General features: G+C 51.8%; 3 protein-coding genes across 4 annotated transcripts; 2 read left to right on the forward strand and 1 right to left on the reverse strand.

Moving 5' to 3' along the window:
- The first annotated feature begins 3,390 nt into the window (after positions 1-3,390).
- On the forward strand, positions 3,391-8,060 carry DPAGT1 (dolichyl-phosphate N-acetylglucosaminephosphotransferase 1). Its single transcript, XM_061202483.1, has 9 exons — positions 3,391-3,787; positions 4,102-4,222; positions 4,398-4,611; positions 4,846-4,992; positions 6,074-6,158; positions 6,528-6,716; positions 7,038-7,125; positions 7,292-7,447; positions 7,531-8,060. The coding sequence occupies exons 1-9, from the start codon at positions 3,627-3,629 to the stop codon at positions 7,594-7,596; spliced, it is 1,227 nt and encodes a 408-aa protein (XP_061058466.1). The 5' UTR covers positions 3,391-3,626; the 3' UTR covers positions 7,597-8,060.
- Positions 8,061-8,805: 745 nt separating this feature from the next.
- Positions 8,806-10,128, forward strand: LOC133099016 (histone H2AX). The gene has a single exon (XM_061202484.1). The coding sequence runs from the start codon at positions 8,868-8,870 to the stop codon at positions 9,297-9,299; it is 432 nt and encodes a 143-aa protein (XP_061058467.1). The 5' UTR covers positions 8,806-8,867; the 3' UTR covers positions 9,300-10,128.
- A 348-nt stretch (positions 10,129-10,476) lies between these two features.
- HMBS (hydroxymethylbilane synthase) lies at positions 10,477-17,813 on the reverse strand. Of its 2 annotated transcripts, none has more exons than XM_061202485.1 (14): positions 17,614-17,813; positions 15,338-15,391; positions 14,920-14,992; positions 14,496-14,545; positions 14,354-14,409; positions 13,893-13,970; positions 13,586-13,663; positions 13,389-13,464; positions 12,151-12,264; positions 11,862-11,900; positions 11,540-11,659; positions 11,244-11,297; positions 11,016-11,102; positions 10,477-10,917 (listed from the first exon to the last, which is right to left on the reverse strand). In XM_061202485.1, exons 1-14 carry the CDS (start codon positions 17,644-17,646, stop codon positions 10,744-10,746), a joined length of 1,086 nt encoding a protein of 361 aa, XP_061058468.1. In that variant the 5' UTR covers positions 17,647-17,813; the 3' UTR covers positions 10,477-10,743. The 2 variants fall into 2 exon arrangements, with proteins under 2 accessions (XP_061058468.1, XP_061058469.1); XM_061202486.1 differs by lacking the exon at positions 17,614-17,813 and adding an exon at positions 16,899-17,461.
- Between the last annotated feature and the right edge of the window lie 418 nt (positions 17,814-18,231).

Here is an 18,231-nt window from a genome sequence, read left to right on the forward strand (position 1 = left end):
GAGGCGTTAAGTATCTCTCTCCCAAATCCAGTCATTAGTCTGAGCAGTGAGCAGATGGGAGTAAACAATGTCTTCTAAAGTGCGCGGTTGCAGAGCTAAGCAGGACCTGTCAGGTCAGCGACAGGGTGCCTGAGCCACAGGAGGTGGTAGGAAAGCCTGGGGCATCCCCAGATTTCACTCTAAGGAATGGGGTAGGGTGATGGGGTAACCTTGCTGTGACCCTGCCCATGCATTATCACTGGACCTCCAAAACCATAGAAGATTCCTAGAGTGTGAATTTTTAATCTTGAGGGGAGAAGAAATGAAGGGAGGAGAGAACTCAGGGACACAGAAGGAAGCTGTCAGTGGACAGAGCAGCTAGGGCTAGGGGAGCAGGTTATGCGGAAAGTTGTCCAGGTACAGTTTCACTATGAAGACCCTCTTCCCCCAAGAACCCTTTTCAGGGTTCTTCAGAGTTCATCTCAGGTCTCTGAGTTCTTGGGTTTACTTCAACTCCTCCACTGAGCACTTGGTCCTGTGCTGCCAGATACTGCTTCACAATTCAGCCTTATATTAGTCTCTCTACTTAGTCCTCCCAATCTTCCATCCACTTGTTACTAGACCTCTTGTACTTATTTCATTCTGCCTTATAGCCTAGCTGGTTGTTTATATGTCTGTTTTTCCCACTCACCAGAAAGCTGCTTAAGAGTGGAGACCCTGTCTTACTCATCTCTCTTCCCTCATATTGACTCAAGGTGCTTTAATATGATGAAGTAGACTCCTTGGGGAAAACAACTGCATTTATATCACTTTGTGTCCCCACAGTACTTAAAAGTTTCCCATGCACATAGTAGGGGTTAGCAAATTCTTTGTAATTTTAAGAAGTCTAACAGAAAATACTCCAATATACATGTAAACACTGAGAATTTCTATATTGTTTCCATCTTTTGAAAACCCATTCATGTCATCCAAGTGGAATGGGAGATCTTGGGGCTTGCTATCAGCTAACAACTTTTGATAAACTGATAGGAGAGAGATGGGAAGAAATGGTAAAAGAGTAACTCAGCTGCTTGTAAAGAGCCACAGATATGGTCCTGCAAGTGTCATAGATCCGGACTCTCCAAAGCTGTCTCATATGGACTTTTTCAGCACTGTGATACATTTCTGGGACAGTCTTTGTCAGGCAATCAGCCTTAATAGTGCATTAGCTTTGCTTACTGGGAGGCACTCAGAGCTCCCCAGTAGGAGATGCGCATCTCAGACCTTGTCTACTCAGCCCAAGAAACCAGCTTAAACTCACCTGATCCATGGGTCCTAGGACCAGCTTCAGCATTTAGGTAAATGCTTTGAACTTGTACCAGGACAGGCACAAAATTTCAAGTGTGGCCAAGTCATGTGTGTGTTTGTTTCTCCTGGTGAGTCTGATAATCAACTGGGCATTTACCATCATGGGAACAAAAATATTCAGATTATATGACAAGTATCCAAGTAACCATGTTCTGATGGTAACATGTATGCATGGATGATGAATCCCCAGTGTCTTGTTTTTGAACAAGTATCCCCTACCCTCTTCCAGGGGGGTGTGTGGGGGAGGGCTAAGAATCTCTGGAGAAGAAAGAGACAAAGGTGCCCAATGCCAAGCTGGGAAGGAAGAGTTATTAGGATTGGCCTCCTAATAAAACAGGAAATAGTTACAGACTGTCCCTCAGACCTCCAGGGAGTCTCAGCCTGCTCCTGATCAACAAGTTAACTGAATGCTGCCTCCTCTGGGGCTCCGACAAGCTCCTCCTTTCCACCTGCTCCTGGCATCTCACTTTCGCTGTTTGGAAGGCCCTTCCACTCTTGCCACCTACTGAAATCCTTAGAGACACTACTCTTCCTCAAGGTCCTCTCACTTCCCCTGGTCACAACTAATTGCTCTCTCCATGTGCTCCTATTGCCCTCTGTACCTCTTTCAGATCCAGACTCATTATGTGTGACGATGCCTTGTATACAGACATCTGTGTGTCCTTAGCCCCATAGGAACACACTGTGGAACAGAAAACACTTTGCCTCTAGGGAATTTCCAGTCTAAGAGGCACAGATGCACACTCATGCACCCGTGTGCAGGTACACACACACACACACACACACACACAGAAAAACAATACCAGTGGGATAATAAGTACTGAAAATTTGGAGGAATACTACTATCAAGTAATTACTGGGATTACTTTATATACATGGTTTGAGTTGTTAATTAGAGCCACCTTCGAGTAGAAAGGACATTTCACATCTGGTTTTGAGAGACAGGAGGGTCTATCTTTGGCCTAAAAGGAATCAACCTGACCCTGACTCCTTATTCAAGAGTGAACAAAATGTCAGCATACTTCAGTCGTCTCCCGCACTTCCTGGTGATGAATTCTTCTCTGAGGACTAGAAATCATTTGCCACCTAAGAGCTTGTGTGTCTGTTAAAGAGAATGAGATGCTGGTGAACTGTTATTTGCAAGGAAACAGGTGCCAAGCAAAAGGCACCTAACCTGGAGGAAGAAACCTGCCTGGGAATTCCTCAGACTTACTGGAAGCCAGCCACTTGTGGGTCTGGTTCTCCTACTTAGCTCTTTCCAAAGCCTCAGCCTCACCTCCTCCGACTGGGAGCCTGGCACAGTGCAATGATCCAGGACCAAGGAAAGTCAAGTACGGGGTTAAATCCAAGACCTGAGGGCATGAGGGTACTCCCAGCCCCTTCAGTGCTTAAGTACCCCCTCAGTGTTGCCCGGCAACTAACTGCTACTGCGGGGGCAGAAGGCGGGTGGGATGATGAAGGAAAAGTACCTGGATCAAGGACACGGAAAAACATGAAGTGGGAGGGGCTTTTCCAGTGTCCGCGCTTTAAATTTTACATCATCTTCCAAATTGTAGCTGTGTTTCGGGGAACTGAGCTGTGTTTACCTTGGCTTCCTTCCCAACGTTGACTATGTTGGCAACAGGTTTTCTACACTGAGCAGGTGCTGCTCCACATCCTCATCCCGCCTGCCCTCCCCCTTGCTTCCAGCAGCCATCTTCCCGTCTCCAGAGACGTTCCAGAGTAAACGCGGGGCATTGGCCCTTTAAACGCGACCAGCGAAGGCCGACGAAGCTAAACCTGACGTGGGACGAAGAGTAAGCGGCGTCAGACACGTGGTGCAAGGAGGCGCTCATCTTGGAACCGGGCAAGGAGTTTTTCCGCTTTGGGCTGTACATCTTTAATATGATTTTAGGAAAGTATCCGCCTTTGTTTGTCCTTCTTTAATTGCTTTTCCAATCCCCTCTTGATGATTCAACTCTCGAATAAAGGATGTAGTTTAAAATCACACTTCTGTCCCTACTCTTATGCCCATATTAAAAATGGCCGCCGCCTTCCACAGCGACAGTTGCTCTGCGAACTAGATCCGGGTGGAAACAGTGGGTAGGCAGATGCAGTGGGGCAGAGCCAAGGTTGCTTTATAGAGGCTCGAGGGAGTCCTGAGGGCGGCTCAGGTCAGAGTTGCTGGGTTTCGCTTAGGGTGGTGTGGGAAGATCCAGCCTGTGGGGAGCGGCCACTCCTTACTGCTGGGGCCTCAGGGCTTCTGCCCAGCTTGCCCGTTAGCTAAGGAGGGGGCCGAGCGGGCCCCCTGGCCGGTCACCATGTGGGCCTTCCCGGAGTTGCCGACGCCGCTGTTGGTGAATTTGATCGGCTCGCTGCTGGGACTTGTAGCCACACTCACTCTCATCCCTGCCTTCCGTGGCCACTTCATCGCCGCACGGCTCTGCGGCCAGGACCTCAACAAATCCAGCCGGCAGCAAATGTGAGGGGCCGCGCGCTGGTCCGGGGCAGTGGGGAAGGGGTGGGCAGGCAGGGGCGGGGACTGGAGTGCTGGACTGCGCGCGGAGACGAAGTGCTAACCCAACAGCCAGCCCGGGACTCTGGGAGGTGGAGGGCAGATCTGGTTAGCATTGGGGAAGGGGTGGAGGCGGGAAGGTGGGACCCTTGGGTGGATCTGGGACTCCAGTAGTGGTGCCCTTCCCCGCTCCCAAGTCAGGTTATGGTGGTGCTTGCACTAGTGAGTGACCACGCCCCCTTTCCTCTTCCCCTTCCACCCGGCTTGATGCTGGCCCACAGCCCAGAGTCCCAGGGAGTGATCAGCGGTGCTGTTTTCCTTATCATACTCTTCTGCTTCATCCCTTTCCCTTTCCTGAACTGCTTTGTGGAGGAGCAGTGTAAAGCCTTCCCCCACCATGAAGTAAGTGGGTTAGTGAGGGCTGCTGCCTGTGGCTGGGACTGGGAGCTACTGGAGAGAGTTGGGGTTATTTGGGTGTGGGGGGAGGGGCTGAGAACGAAAGAAAAGATGGGAAATCTTGAAAGGAACGGTGAAGTGGGAGTAGGCTGGAGCCGTGACCTGCCCGAGCCTTCCCCAGTTTGTGGCCCTGATAGGTGCGCTCCTTGCCATCTGCTGCATGATTTTCCTGGGCTTCGCGGATGATGTACTGAATCTGCGCTGGCGCCATAAGCTGCTGCTGCCCACAGCTGCCTCACTACCTCTCCTCATGGTCTATTTCACCAACTTTGGCAACACGACCATTGTGGTACCCAAGCCCTTACGCCCACTCCTTGGCCTGCATCTGGACTTGGGTGAGTAGCACTGCCACTTCTGCCCCTATGGCCCCTACTTCAGGGCACCCTTGCCCTGTGAGATATGCAGCAGAGCATCCTTCCTGGTGCTCCACATTCTCCTCCCTGTGTTTTCTTAGATCCTTTTGTTGGCCTTTCATCCCATCCTCTATCCTCACCGCTTTTCTCAGAAGAATATCCTTAAATTCTCATTCTACAGGTGGCATTACTTCTCTTACTGTTTTCTCCCCCCAGGGATCCTGTACTATGTCTACATGGGGCTGCTGGCAGTGTTCTGTACTAATGCCATCAATATCCTAGCAGGAATTAATGGCCTAGAGGCTGGCCAGTCGCTAGTCATTGCTGCTTCCATCATCGTCTTCAACCTGGTGGAGCTGGAAGGTAGGTGGGATTGGACTAGGGAGAGAAGAGAAGTCTGAGTGTTAAGGAAGTTGCCTGATATCTGGCTTTGGGGAATTTGTTAAACATGAGAAAGAAACTAAGATTTGTTAAATGTGAGAAGGAAAAATAGCAGCCCTGTCATTTATAACGGCATTGGCACTAATAGGTAGGCCATGGTCTTCTCCTATTGAACATAAACAACTTCATAAAACCTCAGAATCAGACAGGGTCACTCTGTGACCGTGATAGAGTAAGACCAAAACTAGACCCCTCTGTAACCATGTCTGAGCATAGACAAAACCACAGGAACACGGTGCATCTCACAAAAATGACCAAGATCCCCTTCTAGCTAACATGAGTGGTTGCTGCTTCCTTCCGATAACAACTCAGTTCCTCTCACTTCTTGGATAAAAATTATTAAGATGCTCAATCATAGCATTATCTCTGCTGACAGCACCCAGTGCAGGGCAAAACTCTCCCTCCTTGCATCCTCCCCAGAATTATTTAAAACAAATTCTATAACAAGTCCTCCTAACACCTCCTTACTGAGGCATCCCATGGTTCCCCATGGTGTGTGGGTTCCAAAGTTTCTCTTGTTTCAAGTCAGTAAACCCAGCTTTGACTACAGGCGTGTTTCTGGTGGTTTTTGGCTGATGGACATCCATAAGTACTTATTAAAGCTAAGCACTTTTAAAATGTGATCTCACTTTAAACTCTGTAACAGCTCTATGTGGCAGGTGTTTTCCTCAGCCTTTTTTCACAGATAGGAAACTGAGGCTCAGAGAAGTTAAATGTGTCATGATCAAGGTCACACAGTTAGGAAGTAAAGCTGGTATTCAGACCTAGGTCTGAATGGTCTAAACCAAATGTAAGACAGTAACTAGTTTAGGAAGGGTTCATGAAAGAGGTGAAATATTGGGAACTGCGTGGGTGACATAAAAGGGGTAGTGAGTTCTTGAGATTTAGAGAGGTGGACGATACAGCTTGGGACAGAACTCAGGGACAGACAAAAATAGGACCCAGGTGTGCAGGGGAAGTGGCTATCAACTTTTCCTTTTTTCTTTTTCCCCTGCTTCCAAAGGTGATTATCGGGATGATCATGTCTTTTCCCTCTACTTCATGATACCCTTTTTTTTCACCACCTTGGGATTGCTCTACCATAACTGGTAAGTAGGCCTGTGGATAGTGGGACAGCTATTTGAATTTGTGGCCAGTACGGTCCTCCTGATTGTGACCCATCTCCTGACGGAGAGGCTTAACCTGTGCATCCCTGTATTGAGTGTTTTCTGGGTCTTTTTGGTAATATTCTTAAATCTTAAATATTCTCTACCCAACTGTAGCCCGGGGCAGGTGCTGTGGAGTCCCCAGGAATAGATGGATTCAGGGCCTTGTTTCCTGGAGAGTTGCTGGGAGAGCTGGAATGTCCTCTGAGCCAGAACTAGGGTCAGGGCTAGCCCAGTGCGCAGGGTGTGTGATGTGAGAGAAAGGATTGCTAATGCCTCTTGCCACTGGCTCAGATCCTCTCCCCCACACAGGTACCCATCACGGGTGTTTGTGGGAGATACCTTCTGTTACTTTGCTGGCATGACCTTTGCCGTGGTGGGCATCTTGGGACACTTCAGCAAGACCATGCTACTCTTCTTCATGCCCCAGGTGTTCAACTTCGTCTACTCACTGCCTCAGCTCCTGCATATCATCCCCTGCCCTCGCCACCGTATACCCAGGTAGCCGCTTTGGGGCTTGAAAGGGACATCATAGCTTTTTCCCTTGGGATGCCTTAGACGTTTGCTGTGCAAAGGGAATGGGCCCGAAGAAGGGCTAACTCTTGCCTTGCAGTTAGCCCTTTATACATTACAGAGCACATTTAGTTCCACGATCTCATTTAATGTTCACAGCAGCTCTGATCACACAGAAGCAAGCAGCAGAGCCAGAAATAGATCTCAGGGTGTTTGACTCCACGTTCAGTGCTCTTCCTATTAATTAACCACAGGGAGGAGAGTTCTTTGAGTAGTGGCCCAGTCACATGAAGCTGTCTTCCCCTGCAGACTCAATACCAAGACAGGCAAACTGGAGATGAGCTATTCCAAGTTCAAGACCAAGAGCCTCTCTTTCTTGGGCACCTTTATTCTAAAGGTAACAGGGTAACAAGGAGGTAAGGCTCTAGGCTGCCATTCGGAATTCAGGGAGTGGGGAACCTAGGCCTACATCACACCCAAGGGGAGTTTGGAAACATTGAGCAGATCCCCATTCCTGAAGCGTGGGTATTAGCTGAAGTTCTCTCCACTTTTGACCCCTCCAGGTAGCAGAAGGCCTCCGGCTAGTGACAGTGCGCCAGAGTGAGAATGAGGATGGTGCCTTCACGGAGTGTAACAACATGACCCTCATCAACTTCCTACTTAAAGTCTTTGGGCCCATGCATGAGAGAAACCTCACCCTGTTCCTGCTGCTGCTACAGGTGCAATGCTGTTGGTGATGTGGTTTACATCTCCTTGTCTCCCTTTCTCTGCGGTTCTTACTGTAGCTCATTTCTCCTTACAGGTCGTGGGCAGTGCCATCACCTTCTCCATTCGGTACCAGCTTGTCCGACTCTTCTATGATGTCTGAGTCTCCTGATCCACCGTCCTTTGCTTCACAGCCTCCAGATTTCCTGACTCAGGCCGACCTCTTCTAGACCAAGATTGCCTCCTGGCCCAGGCCTCTCCCACCCTTCATTCTCCTCCAGATTTTGTCCTCAGCATTTCCTTTCCCCTGTGATTATTGACATCCTGGGCCTTTTTTGCCCTCTAATGACTATTGATTGGACTTTGCCTATGGCTTTCTTCAACTTGCCACTCCCCCTCTCCGTCCCATCTTTGCAGCCTCCTAAGGTGGGATACTGTAGCTCTGATGCAATTACCTACAAATCTGACACTCAAGAAATATGTTGGGCCTGGGGATAGAACCCTGGCTGGGGATAGGGACACAGGCTCGAAGGTGACTTGACATTTGACTATAAATTAAGTATTCTGATGATTTAGCAGACTGGAGGGCCAGGTGCTCCCAGTGGTGACAATAAACTGTCGTCTTTTTCTTGTTGTTCCTGTAGGTGTATTTCCTATTAGGGCATTTTAGGGTAGACTGGGAGGGTTGGTGGAGGCATTTCCTCGGAGAGGATGCCTATCTCTCTGCCCCATCCTTTTTCTTTCAGTACATCAGGCCCCTCCTAGCAAGAAGGGAACAGAAAGAACAGACCAGACAGAACATGTTGAATAAATAGGAAATCCTGCTGCTCAGGTGGCATAAAGAGCCATAAGATTGGCGTTATCTCTTCTCTGGTATGGGGTTGGACTTTCAGGGGGTCTCATTCCTTCCCTTTTTCACTCTCCCTTTGCCAGGCAGGAGGAGGGAGTGACCAGACCTGGGACGGGAGGAAGAGGTAGCCGTAGCGTTGACCCCTTTCCTTTAAAAATCCTAGACCCGCACAGACTTCCCTGAGGCTCTTGAGGTGGCTTCAGACTCCACCCTCTTTGTCTTCCGGCCCTGGTCTGGGCTGTAGGGTTTAAATCTGGCGCGCTTCACTTGGATTGGCTACACCCGGGAGTGGTTGGCTGTTTGCTTGCTGCCGCTCCTCCTAGCCTTTTCCCCGGGCAAAAGGTTTTCAAATTCGACCAATCGGCGGGCGCGTTCCCTCAGCTGAGGCGCGTCATCGAAGGGTTAACCGCAGCCAACCGGAGGCGGGTATTGGAGAAAAGAGCCAATCAGGAGGACGCGGGGGTGCGCCCTGGGGGCTTATAAGGGCGGCCCTTGGGCGCGCGCGGCAGCAGTTGGACTGCGGCGGACGGCTGTTCCTTAGTCTTGTGAGCCGTCCTCCTCTCCGTTCCTCTACCTCGCGCAGCATGTCGGGCCGCGGCAAGACAGGCGGTAAGGCCCGCGCCAAGGCCAAGTCGCGCTCCTCGCGAGCGGGCCTCCAGTTCCCCGTGGGCCGCGTGCACCGGCTGTTGCGGAAGGGACACTACGCCGAGCGGGTGGGCGCCGGCGCGCCGGTCTATCTGGCGGCGGTGCTCGAGTACCTCACAGCCGAGATCCTGGAGCTGGCGGGCAACGCGGCCCGCGACAACAAGAAGACGCGGATCATCCCCCGCCACCTGCAGCTGGCCATCCGTAACGACGAGGAGCTCAACAAGCTGCTGGGCGGCGTGACGATCGCCCAGGGAGGTGTCCTGCCCAACATCCAGGCCGTACTGCTGCCCAAGAAGACCAGCGCCGCCGTGGGGCCGAAGGCGCCCGCGGGCGGCAAGAAGGCCACCCAGGCCTCGCAGGAGTACTGAGGGCGCCCGCGCCGCCGCCACCGCCGCCGCCCGGCCCCTCCCCTCGCCACCACAAAGGCCCTTTTAAGGGCCACCACAACGCTCACGGAAAGAGCTGGGCCACGTCGGGCTCCGGGCCGGGCGGCCGCGCACTCGCCCCCTCCGCGGCCCCGCCGCCGCCGCCGCCGTGCGGCCTGCCCCTCCCCCGCGCGGCTCGCTCCGGTCGTGGCTCGGCGGAGGACGGCCGTTTGAACGCCGCTCGGTGCCAGGAGCGAGCTCGTGACTCGGCCGGCCTGGCCCCCGAATGCTGATGGGCTGCGGGGAGGCCGCGGCACCTTCTAGAAGGCTGGGCCGGCCGCGCTGACGCAGGGCCGGGGCGCGTGGCGGGGAAGGTGAGTCGGTGCGGACGGCCGCCGGCGGGGCCGCGCGCGTTCCCCACCAGCCCGGTGCTCCGGACGGGACTCGGTTGCCGCCGACGGCGGCGGAGTCAGTCGGTCACTTCATTTGTCCTGGGACGCCCTTTGCTGCCGGATCCCGAGCCTTGCACGTCCGCGCTCCCTCCATCTCCACTCGCAGGCCTGTGCGCGTCCCGGAAGGCACACTTCGCGGCGTGAGCATCTCCCGCGGTGTCGGGTCCCGGCGGCGTGGGGGCTGCGGGAGTCCTGCCCCTGGACCCGCGCCCCTCCCGGCGTGTCCGCTCCGCAAGCCAAGCACCTAGATACCAGCACTAGTCCGTTAATCCCCATCTGGACTGAGCCGCCGTTGGCCTCGGAACTGGAATTTTGCAGCTAACCCATCCAAGACAGTACTTTAGGTATTGGGGAGTTTCAGATGGACTAATTTTGTTTATTAAAGGATTGTTTTCTTTTTTAAACAATGAGGTGTCTCTTCATTTTGCAGACGGGTTGTAGGATCGATGACTTTGTAGATTCCTAAAGGTAGTGGGGGAGGGGAGCTATCCTGATACAAAGGCTCTACCGTTAAGTGGAGCGGCAAATCGTAGATTATAAGATTATGGTTCTTTCTTGATGTTCCCTGGGAGACAATTTACTCTGTCAGAACTACTGAGACAGAAACAGAAAGCAATGTATTCCAGGAGAACTTTGGACAGGGGTCCTACCTAGCCTCTGAGGTAAGGAGCAAAGGGTCTTGTGTTTGTCCTTATTTTTCTTTCCTGCAACCCCATCAAAAACAAAACCACCTTCAAATCTAGTTTATTAGTAGAGTTGGTTACATTCAAAGGCTGTGGCTTGTTAGATGTTTTTTCTTTAGAGACTAAGCCTCCACCTACTGAGGAGACAAGGCATCACCAAGGCCCCAAGTTGAGACAAGTCTCTGAGTCTCTGCCCCTGCAGTTCAATCCCCTGGGTAATCACCCCCCAGGTAGCAGTGAGAATGGGGCACTGAGGGCTGGGATGTAGGCACGGGGCACCAGCAACCCAGGCACCTGTGCCCCACAGACCAGTTAGTGGGCATCATTGAGCTGCCGTGCAACATCCAAGATGTTCTTGGCTCCTTTGTTCAGCAACAAGGTGGCCAGGCTGATGCCCAGGCTCTCAGCAGCCAGCTGGGCTCGTCGTGGAATGTTCCGGGCAGTGATGCCCACCAGCTGTGGATCATCCTCAGGGCCATCTTCATGCTGGGTAAGGGAAGGAGGGTAGGATTTGGTGAGCACGAAAGGGGAAGTAACATACAGACGTGTTTTTTACCCTCTCCGTCACCCTCCAGCCTTGGCACCTGGGCAGGGACATGGATGGTGGCCTGCATGGTCTCTTGCATGCTATCTGCGCCATTCAGACTCCAGACTCCTCCAGTCAGGTATAGCTGGGAAAGAAAACAGTTGCCTCAGCATATTGTGAGAGGGAACTGCTTAGAAACCTGGGCTTTTCTTGCTGGCAGCTCAGGATGCACAGGAGAAATGCCAGAGTCCCTTCCCTGCCCTCCCACCCATCTTCCCCTGCTTACTTGCCCATCCTTCATAGCTGTATGCACCGCCACTGGCACACTGCAGCCTCCTTCCTGCAACAAGTTCCCCCTGTGAGCTCCAAGGACCCTTACCACCACCCTGTACCCAGAGTCCTCAGAGATAACAGACCCCTCTAAGGACATAACTGAAAATGAGGTAGCGGCCCAGACCTGGGTCCTGTCCATACTTTCAAGGATGAGTTACCACTAAATACAGAGCAATAATTTGAGAAATCTCCCCACTGCCCTTCCCAGCTCCCCAGGTACCCACCCCTCCACAAGAGCACAGGCCCTACCAGGTGCCTCAGGAAGGCCCGTTCAGCAATGCAGCGAAGCAAAGTCTCAGGATCATGCAACACACCCACCAGATCCAAGATGTCCTGGTCCTTGGCTCGAACTTCCACTCCCAGAGCCCCCTGATGGAAAAAGAGACTAAGATATCAGGGCCAATCTTTCCCCAACCAATGGCGCTAAGGATGGGAACCAGCCTACTTCCACCTGTTGGCCAGGTCCTTTTGGGCCAGTAGCCTCCCAAGGCTTGCCCCTCCCTGGGAATGTTCTTGGTTGAAAACAAAAGAAAGGGACACATCAACACACGGCTTCCCTGGTCAAGCATACCTGACCCACAGCATACATGCACTCCTCAGGGTGCAGGATCTGTGGGGGCAGAAGAGGCAGTCAGAAGGGTGGAGGTGGGAGTGCCTAAAAGCACACAGCAGTGAGATCGGGCTTTCCTAGCATACAGAAGGGCTGGAGAGGCAAGAGTGGGAGTTTGGCCTCTGATCCCCAGTCTTCCCAACCTGGGACTCATTTCCAGCTTGCACTGTTAGAGGTGGGTATTCAAAAAGAGAACACAGGCAGGAAGGAGATGAAGATCAACCGGGGAGGGAAGAGGGGCAGGCCCTACCTGCCCCACCCGGTTCTGCCAGCCCATGCGCTGCAGGCCAGCTGCGGCCAGGATGATGGCACTGAACTCCTGCAGCTCATCCAGCTTCCGAAGCCGTGTGTTGAGGTTTCCCCGCTGTGGAGAGGCGCTAAGGACCACAAGCTTTGGGCAGTCTGGAGCCTATGCTGTTCCCTTTGCCTGAGTCTCTCAATCTGCTAACTTCTCACCTTTGAGTTCTCAGCTTAATGACAACAGCTAACACTTACCTCATACTTACTACATGCCAGACGCTGTTCTAAAGTGCTTTAGATATGTCAATTCATTGAATTTTCACAACCCTATGACGTAGGTAATAGTATTATCATCTCCATTTTACAGATGAGAAAAATGATAGAGAGGTTTTAATTTATTTAATAACTTGCCCAAGGTTACAAGACCTCTGAGAAGCCTTCCCTGACTCTCAAGTCTGTGTTTAGATGTGCCAGCTAGAAGCTTCCAGAGAATTCCCTACTTTGCACACTGGAGCACTTAGCAAATACTATTTTGAAAATCAGTTTTACAAACATATAACATTGTAAAAATCAAAACAATATAGTGGAATATAAAATAAAAATGGAGTTATGGTTACCAAAGGGGAAAGGGGATAGGGGGAGATAAATTAGGAGTTTGGGATTAGCAGATGCAAACTACTATATATAAAATAGATAAACAACAAGGTCCTATTATATAGCACAGGGAACTATATTCAATATTTTGCAATAAACTACAATGGAAGAGAATATGAAAAGGAGTATGTATATATATGTACAACCATCACTTGCTATACACCAGAAACTAACACAACGTTGTAAATCAACTATAATAAAACAAATTTTTAATTATTTACATTTAAATTAAAATGGAAGCACCCCCCCCAACCCCCCTCCCTCGATGTAATCATTATTCAGTATCACTCTGTACTATCAATGCCTGGTTGTCTGTCTCCAGAACTAAAATGTAAACTCTGTGTAAGCACGGACAATGTTGATCTTGCTCACCATATCCCCAGTGCCAGGCACTTGCCTGGGGCTAAGAAAACATGAAAGGATTATGAATGAATGGATGGATGGATGGATGGATGGATGAATGGGAGGACAGGCAGTCCACTGCATCCATGGTCCACTTCCTCTGGAAGCACCTTCCACTCTCACAACTCCCAGGGCCCTCTGGACCTGGTCTTCCTCCTTGGCTGCTGCCTCCTCCCTCCGCTAAAAGGATACAATACTCTTGAACTCCAGATGTGGGAACTTTCTCTGCAGCTGGGCCGCTCTCCGCAGGGAGCTAGTTCCCACCACGCTGCTCAGAGAGATGATTTAAAATGAGATTTAACTAGGCAGGCACTGTTCCTTTCCTCCTCCTCCCACCCCTCCATCTTCTGTGCACATCCCACCAAGATGCCTATCCAGGCCCCACTCACCTCTTCTCTGGCAAGGTTTCTAGGGTCTTCCCAACAAATTTTGGATGAAAGACAACAGCATCATAGGGGCTCTCCCGCCTGGGGATGGAGGGAAAGTCATAGAGTAAGGGCGAGATCTCGGTTCAGATCACTTCCAGGCTCTCTCAGTAGCCAACTAACTGGCATTTTCTGAGTTTTCTGCCATGCTTGACACTCCTCAGGGCAGGGGAGACAGCCTAGAGGCAGAGGGCCAAGTCCCAAAGGGAAGAGTCAAGGTTAATATGACGTCTACCCCGTGCCGAGGCCCCCTGACTGGCAGGACTCTTACTTGCAGATGGCTCCAATGGTGAAGCCAGGAGGAAGCACCGTGGGCAGGTCCTTCAGGGAGTGAACAACCAGGTCCACTCTAGAGAGATGGCAGAGAGGGAAGGAGAAGGGGTCTGAGCAGCACGTCCCCAGCCCTTCTCCACCCACTCCTGCCTGTACGTCACTGGCAGAGCCTAGAGCAGTTCAGGAAGCAGGCCTTTCCGAGACCTTGGGTCCTAGAGACCCGCTCCCCTCCTACCCTCCCTTTCACCCCCCTCCCCCAGCCAGTCCTGCACCCCAGGCAGCCAGATGGCTCAGAACCAGGACACTCTCCTTTTCTGAGGCCTGAAAAACTCACATATGAGCCCCTCTCTAGCCTATCCAAGCGTTTAAGCCCAACAGTCTAGCTGATACCCAGGTCTGATGTGCACTGGGGTCCTAGCAAGAGCCTGGGAGGGCGCCATGCTCCCTGCTTTCACTTACTCATTCCTCTCCAGCGCGTGTTCCAGCTCCTTGGTAAACAGGCTCTTCTCTCCAATCTGCCAGGCAAGAAAGAGCCTCAGGGTGAATCTTTTGGGGGAAGGAAAGAGGAGGGGGGAAAGGGTTGGATGGAAAATGTTGTTACCTTAGAGAGAGCAGTATCAAGAATCTTGTCCCCTGTGGTGGACATAGCAACTAAGGAGAGAATCAACCAATCAGACGTTCAGTGATCAGCATTTATTGAGCCCCTACTGAGCTCAGCACTTGTGCTAAGATTGTTGGGCACATAAGTCCCAGTCTCTACCCTCTGGGAACGTACGATCTAGGAGGAAGACTAGAGGTAATCACAAAAAGACCCAAAGCAGATATTAAATGCCAGGCTAGCCCAGGTAGTCAGAGCTGGAGGTGTTTAGAGGAGGAAAGGGCCCTACAAACTGGGGACAGCCAAGAAGAATTCTCAGAGGCAACAGGACCAGGCTTTGGTCCAAGACAAAGCCAGAAACACTGTGTTCTCCCCTCCAGGGGTTAAAGGCTTCCCATTAGCTTCCATTCCTGTCCAGAAAACTCACTGATTTCAAACTGCAGGCCTGGGTATAAGGTTTTCAGCGTTGCCACCACACTGTCCGTCTGTATGCGGGCCAGCTGGGGGTAGAAATTCAGGTTAGTCCTGTCCTTTGGCCACTGTCCTAAGGTCAGACCCTCACAGGGTCAGGGAGATCCTGAAGGGACTGGAATTCAGAGAGGGGATTGAATGCCCACCTAGGAAGGGGAGGGGTCTGGCCTGGGAGTCCTCTGTACCCCAACTTCCCAGCCCAGGCACTATCTCTTTACAGAATGCAATCTGTCATTCTGCATGGGATTTGATACTCAGTCACCCCATTTCCTCCATCCCCGAGCTGCTGAGAACGCTCTGGGCCCCCCAACTTATAATACTGTGAACACAGAAGTCTTCTGACAAACCTCCTCCACCCCGGTACTTGCACTCACCTGGCTCTTGCGGGTACCCACGCGAATCACTCTCATCTTTGAGCTGTTTTCTTCCTGCAGAAAAAGTCCCCAGGTCACAGTCCCTGCTGCTCTTTGTGTTCCTCAACACCTTGTCCAAGAACCAGAATCACCGGCTTGGAAGAAAGGAACCTCAGCCCCTGGCCTGTGGCCAGCTGAGCCTCGGAGTGGGGAAACACTCCCCTGCTCAAGACTGGTCCCTTTACCTTCCCCAATACCTTCTGCCTCCTCAGGGATCCAGAGAAGCAGAGACCAGACAGAAGTAACAGTAGGACCTGCTGTTGCTGTAATGACCAGGACACTAAGCCCTGAAGCCCATCCAAGCTAAGGCAGCAGGAATGCTGCACTCAGCCAGGTGGGTAGAGAGATAAGGTCTATCAGTCTGGCCCCAGGGAGGGTGGGGCCTGCAGCCGGCAGGGGCAGGACAGCTGGGGCCACACAGGGGAACGTGAGCTGAGTCACTGAGGACAAGTTCAGCATCCACAACAGAGCGGCACTTGAGAAAGCTTCAGTGCCACCTAGATGCCATAAGAGCTACCCCACAGCTGCCGCACTGTGGATCCTGTAATCTGGACGGAATGCATACGTAAAGGACTGGGGTCGACAGATCTGACGTATAGTCCTGCTCAGCCTCTTGGCTGGGCGACCTTGAACACATCATCTTATTTGTTCATCTATAAACCTGTTTGTTCATCTATAAAATGAAGAAGTTTGCACTCAAGTATCTTCTGCTTTTGATATTCTGTAAGACTAAGAGGGTGAGCTGTCTAATGTCCATTCACCTAGAATGCAGCCTCTGGTTTCACCACGAAGGAAATATTAGGATGTCAGAGACCAAGCCAAGAACTCAAAGGGACATGCCTCTTCCTCTTGCCAGGGCACCTTGGACAAAGGTATTCAGTGCCAAGCAGGCAGAACTGGGTTCTCCAGTCTGAGGTCCTATTTATTCCCAGATCAGACAGTGGCCACTACAGATACTATCAACTTCCCCTGTTCTGGGATCTTCATCCTACAGAGTTCTTCTGCAGTCAGGTATCTGGGGCCTCTGTTGCTGGAGGAGGTGACAGCTGGCTGCTCTTGGACTCTAGTCTACTCCATGGCTATCACTTCTCCAATAAATAAACCCTGGGGGACCCTAAGCAAATTAGGTTAGGTTTGAAATGCTAAACATGGCAACTAAAATTCTGGGCCACAGGGAGCCCACAGAAAGGAATCTAAGGTCCCAGAAACTGCTATGTTCAAACAATCCCTTAATTTCATTGATTCTGCACAGCATATTCAAGTCAAATTGTTCCAGTAAAAAATTCCTTATTGAGCATATATATCCTAGAGCTATTGCTTTTAATCTTCATAACAACCTATCAGGTAGACAGGGCAGGCATCTCTGGAACTATGTTACAGTAGCAAAGTCTGGCTCTGAGGAGCAAAGTGACTTGCCCAGGGCCACAGGGTTAATCATGGGTAGAGAGCTGGAATCCAGATCTTCTTACTCCTAGCCCAGCACTCAGGAATGTCAGCAATGGCAGAGAATCCCACTCCTTACCAGCACATAGGTCAGGGAGAGATAGGCAGCTGCCCCACTCCTTTCTTATCTCAGGCTGACGTTGGCCTCATGGGCTCTGCAGTTTGCATCTGCACAAGCCCAGAGCTGGGACCCCAGGCTAGGAATAGGAAGGCCCAAGGGCGTCCCCCGTCCATGGTAGTAACCCAATGATGTGTCTCAGTTGGGGACTTTTGAGTGTAGGCTGGGGCTGGGTGTCCATTAAAAAGAAAAAAAGGGGAGAAGGTGCACTTCCAAGACGTTTGTGTGCAGTTCGGAGACTTCGAGGTACACCCTCCTCTCTGGATCCAAAATGGAACGCTTCCCCAAAGTGGCCGAATCTCGACTCGGACCTGTCTCGTGTGAAGGGATCCCGGGGAACAGCACCCTGTCTCGCGCAGACGAATTCTCCTGTGTTGGGTCACTACATCTAGAGCCGTGGAAGCCATGCCTCATGGAACCCCATCCAGATCCCCGCAGGAACAGGGTTGCGTTCTAGACAATCCATCTGCTCTTAAGTCCGCCCCCACCGCTCACTGATTTCTCCTAAGGGCAACCCAGCTACTGGCCCTTTAAAAACTATTCGAACCAAAAAAAAAAAAAAAAAGACGGCTAATCGTCCCGACCAATTGACGACGAAGAGTGGCAACTTGGGGCCAATCGTGGCACTGCTAGTGCAGAAGACCGAAGTTGCGAAGGTCACCGGCTCAGGACTCACCGCCGTTGCGGCCGCGTCGCCGTTACCAGACATGGCTGTGCGCGGGAAGTAGGCCGGGGGCTGCTGCCAATGTCCTCCGGAGTCGGGCAAGCAGAAGGCCCCGGCCGGCCGGGCACTGGGCGCACGCGGAGCTCGCGATCCTCCGGCAACCACACACTCCCGGCTCGGCTAAGGGCCTGCGTCACTTCCGGCCCCGCCCCAGAGGGCTGGACCGCCCCTGGGCGGGAATTAGAACGATTGCGACAGAGAAGACCTTACCTTGGGTTACCGCCCCTACTCCCCCAGGCTGGCCCCGGTCTTCCCCGTTTGAGACCCAGGCCCACCAGCTGTTCATTTTTACTTTTACCTAGCCAGGAATACCGATGGTCAGTGGCCAAGATATGCTTCCCGGATTTATCCACAAAGTAAGTTCTTTGCAGTCCCTCCTACCGCCACCCAAGGGAACGTCAATAAACCAAAAGTAGGCGTGCCGAGAGGAAAAGGATATTAACCCTACAACGCGGCGTCGGAAGTTAAAGGCTACTTGAGCAACTTACCATGCCCCCAGGCTGCATTCAACGTCTACAAATGAAAGAGGCCTGCTTCTGAAAGCTAGTCACCCAGAATTCCACAGCTTTA

Source organism: Eubalaena glacialis, chromosome 10 (genome assembly GCF_028564815.1).
Source record: "Eubalaena glacialis isolate mEubGla1 chromosome 10, mEubGla1.1.hap2.+ XY, whole genome shotgun sequence".
Taxonomy (NCBI): Eukaryota; Metazoa; Chordata; class Mammalia; order Artiodactyla; family Balaenidae; genus Eubalaena; species Eubalaena glacialis.

What these genes read in the sequence shown, in the direction of transcription:
- DPAGT1 (XM_061202483.1), top strand. Translation starts at nt 3,627, where the DNA reads ATGTGGGCCTTCCCGGAGTTGCCGACGCCGCTGTTGGTGAATTTGATC. An exon ending in TGGCCTGCATCTGGACTTGG is followed by an intron (nt 4,612 to 4,845) that starts GTGAGTAGCACT and finishes TTCTCCCCCCAG; the next exon opens with GGATCCTGTACTATGTCTAC. An exon ending in CAACCTGGTGGAGCTGGAAG is followed by an intron (nt 4,993 to 6,073) that starts GTAGGTGGGATT and finishes CTGCTTCCAAAG; the next exon opens with GTGATTATCGGGATGATCAT.
- LOC133099016 (XM_061202484.1), top strand. Translation starts at nt 8,868, where the DNA reads ATGTCGGGCCGCGGCAAGACAGGCGGTAAGGCCCGCGCCAAGGCCAAG.
- HMBS (XM_061202485.1), bottom strand. Translation starts at nt 17,646, where the DNA reads ATGTCTGGTAACGGCGACGCGGCCGCAACGGCG. An exon ending in TGGGTACCCGCAAGAGCCAG is followed by an intron (nt 14,993 to 15,337) that starts GTGAGTGCAAGT and finishes TTCTACCCCCAG; the next exon opens with CTGGCCCGCATACAGACGGA. An exon ending in AGGCCTGCAGTTTGAAATCA is followed by an intron (nt 14,546 to 14,919) that starts GTGAGTTTTCTG and finishes TTCTCTCCTTAG; the next exon opens with TTGCTATGTCCACCACAGGG.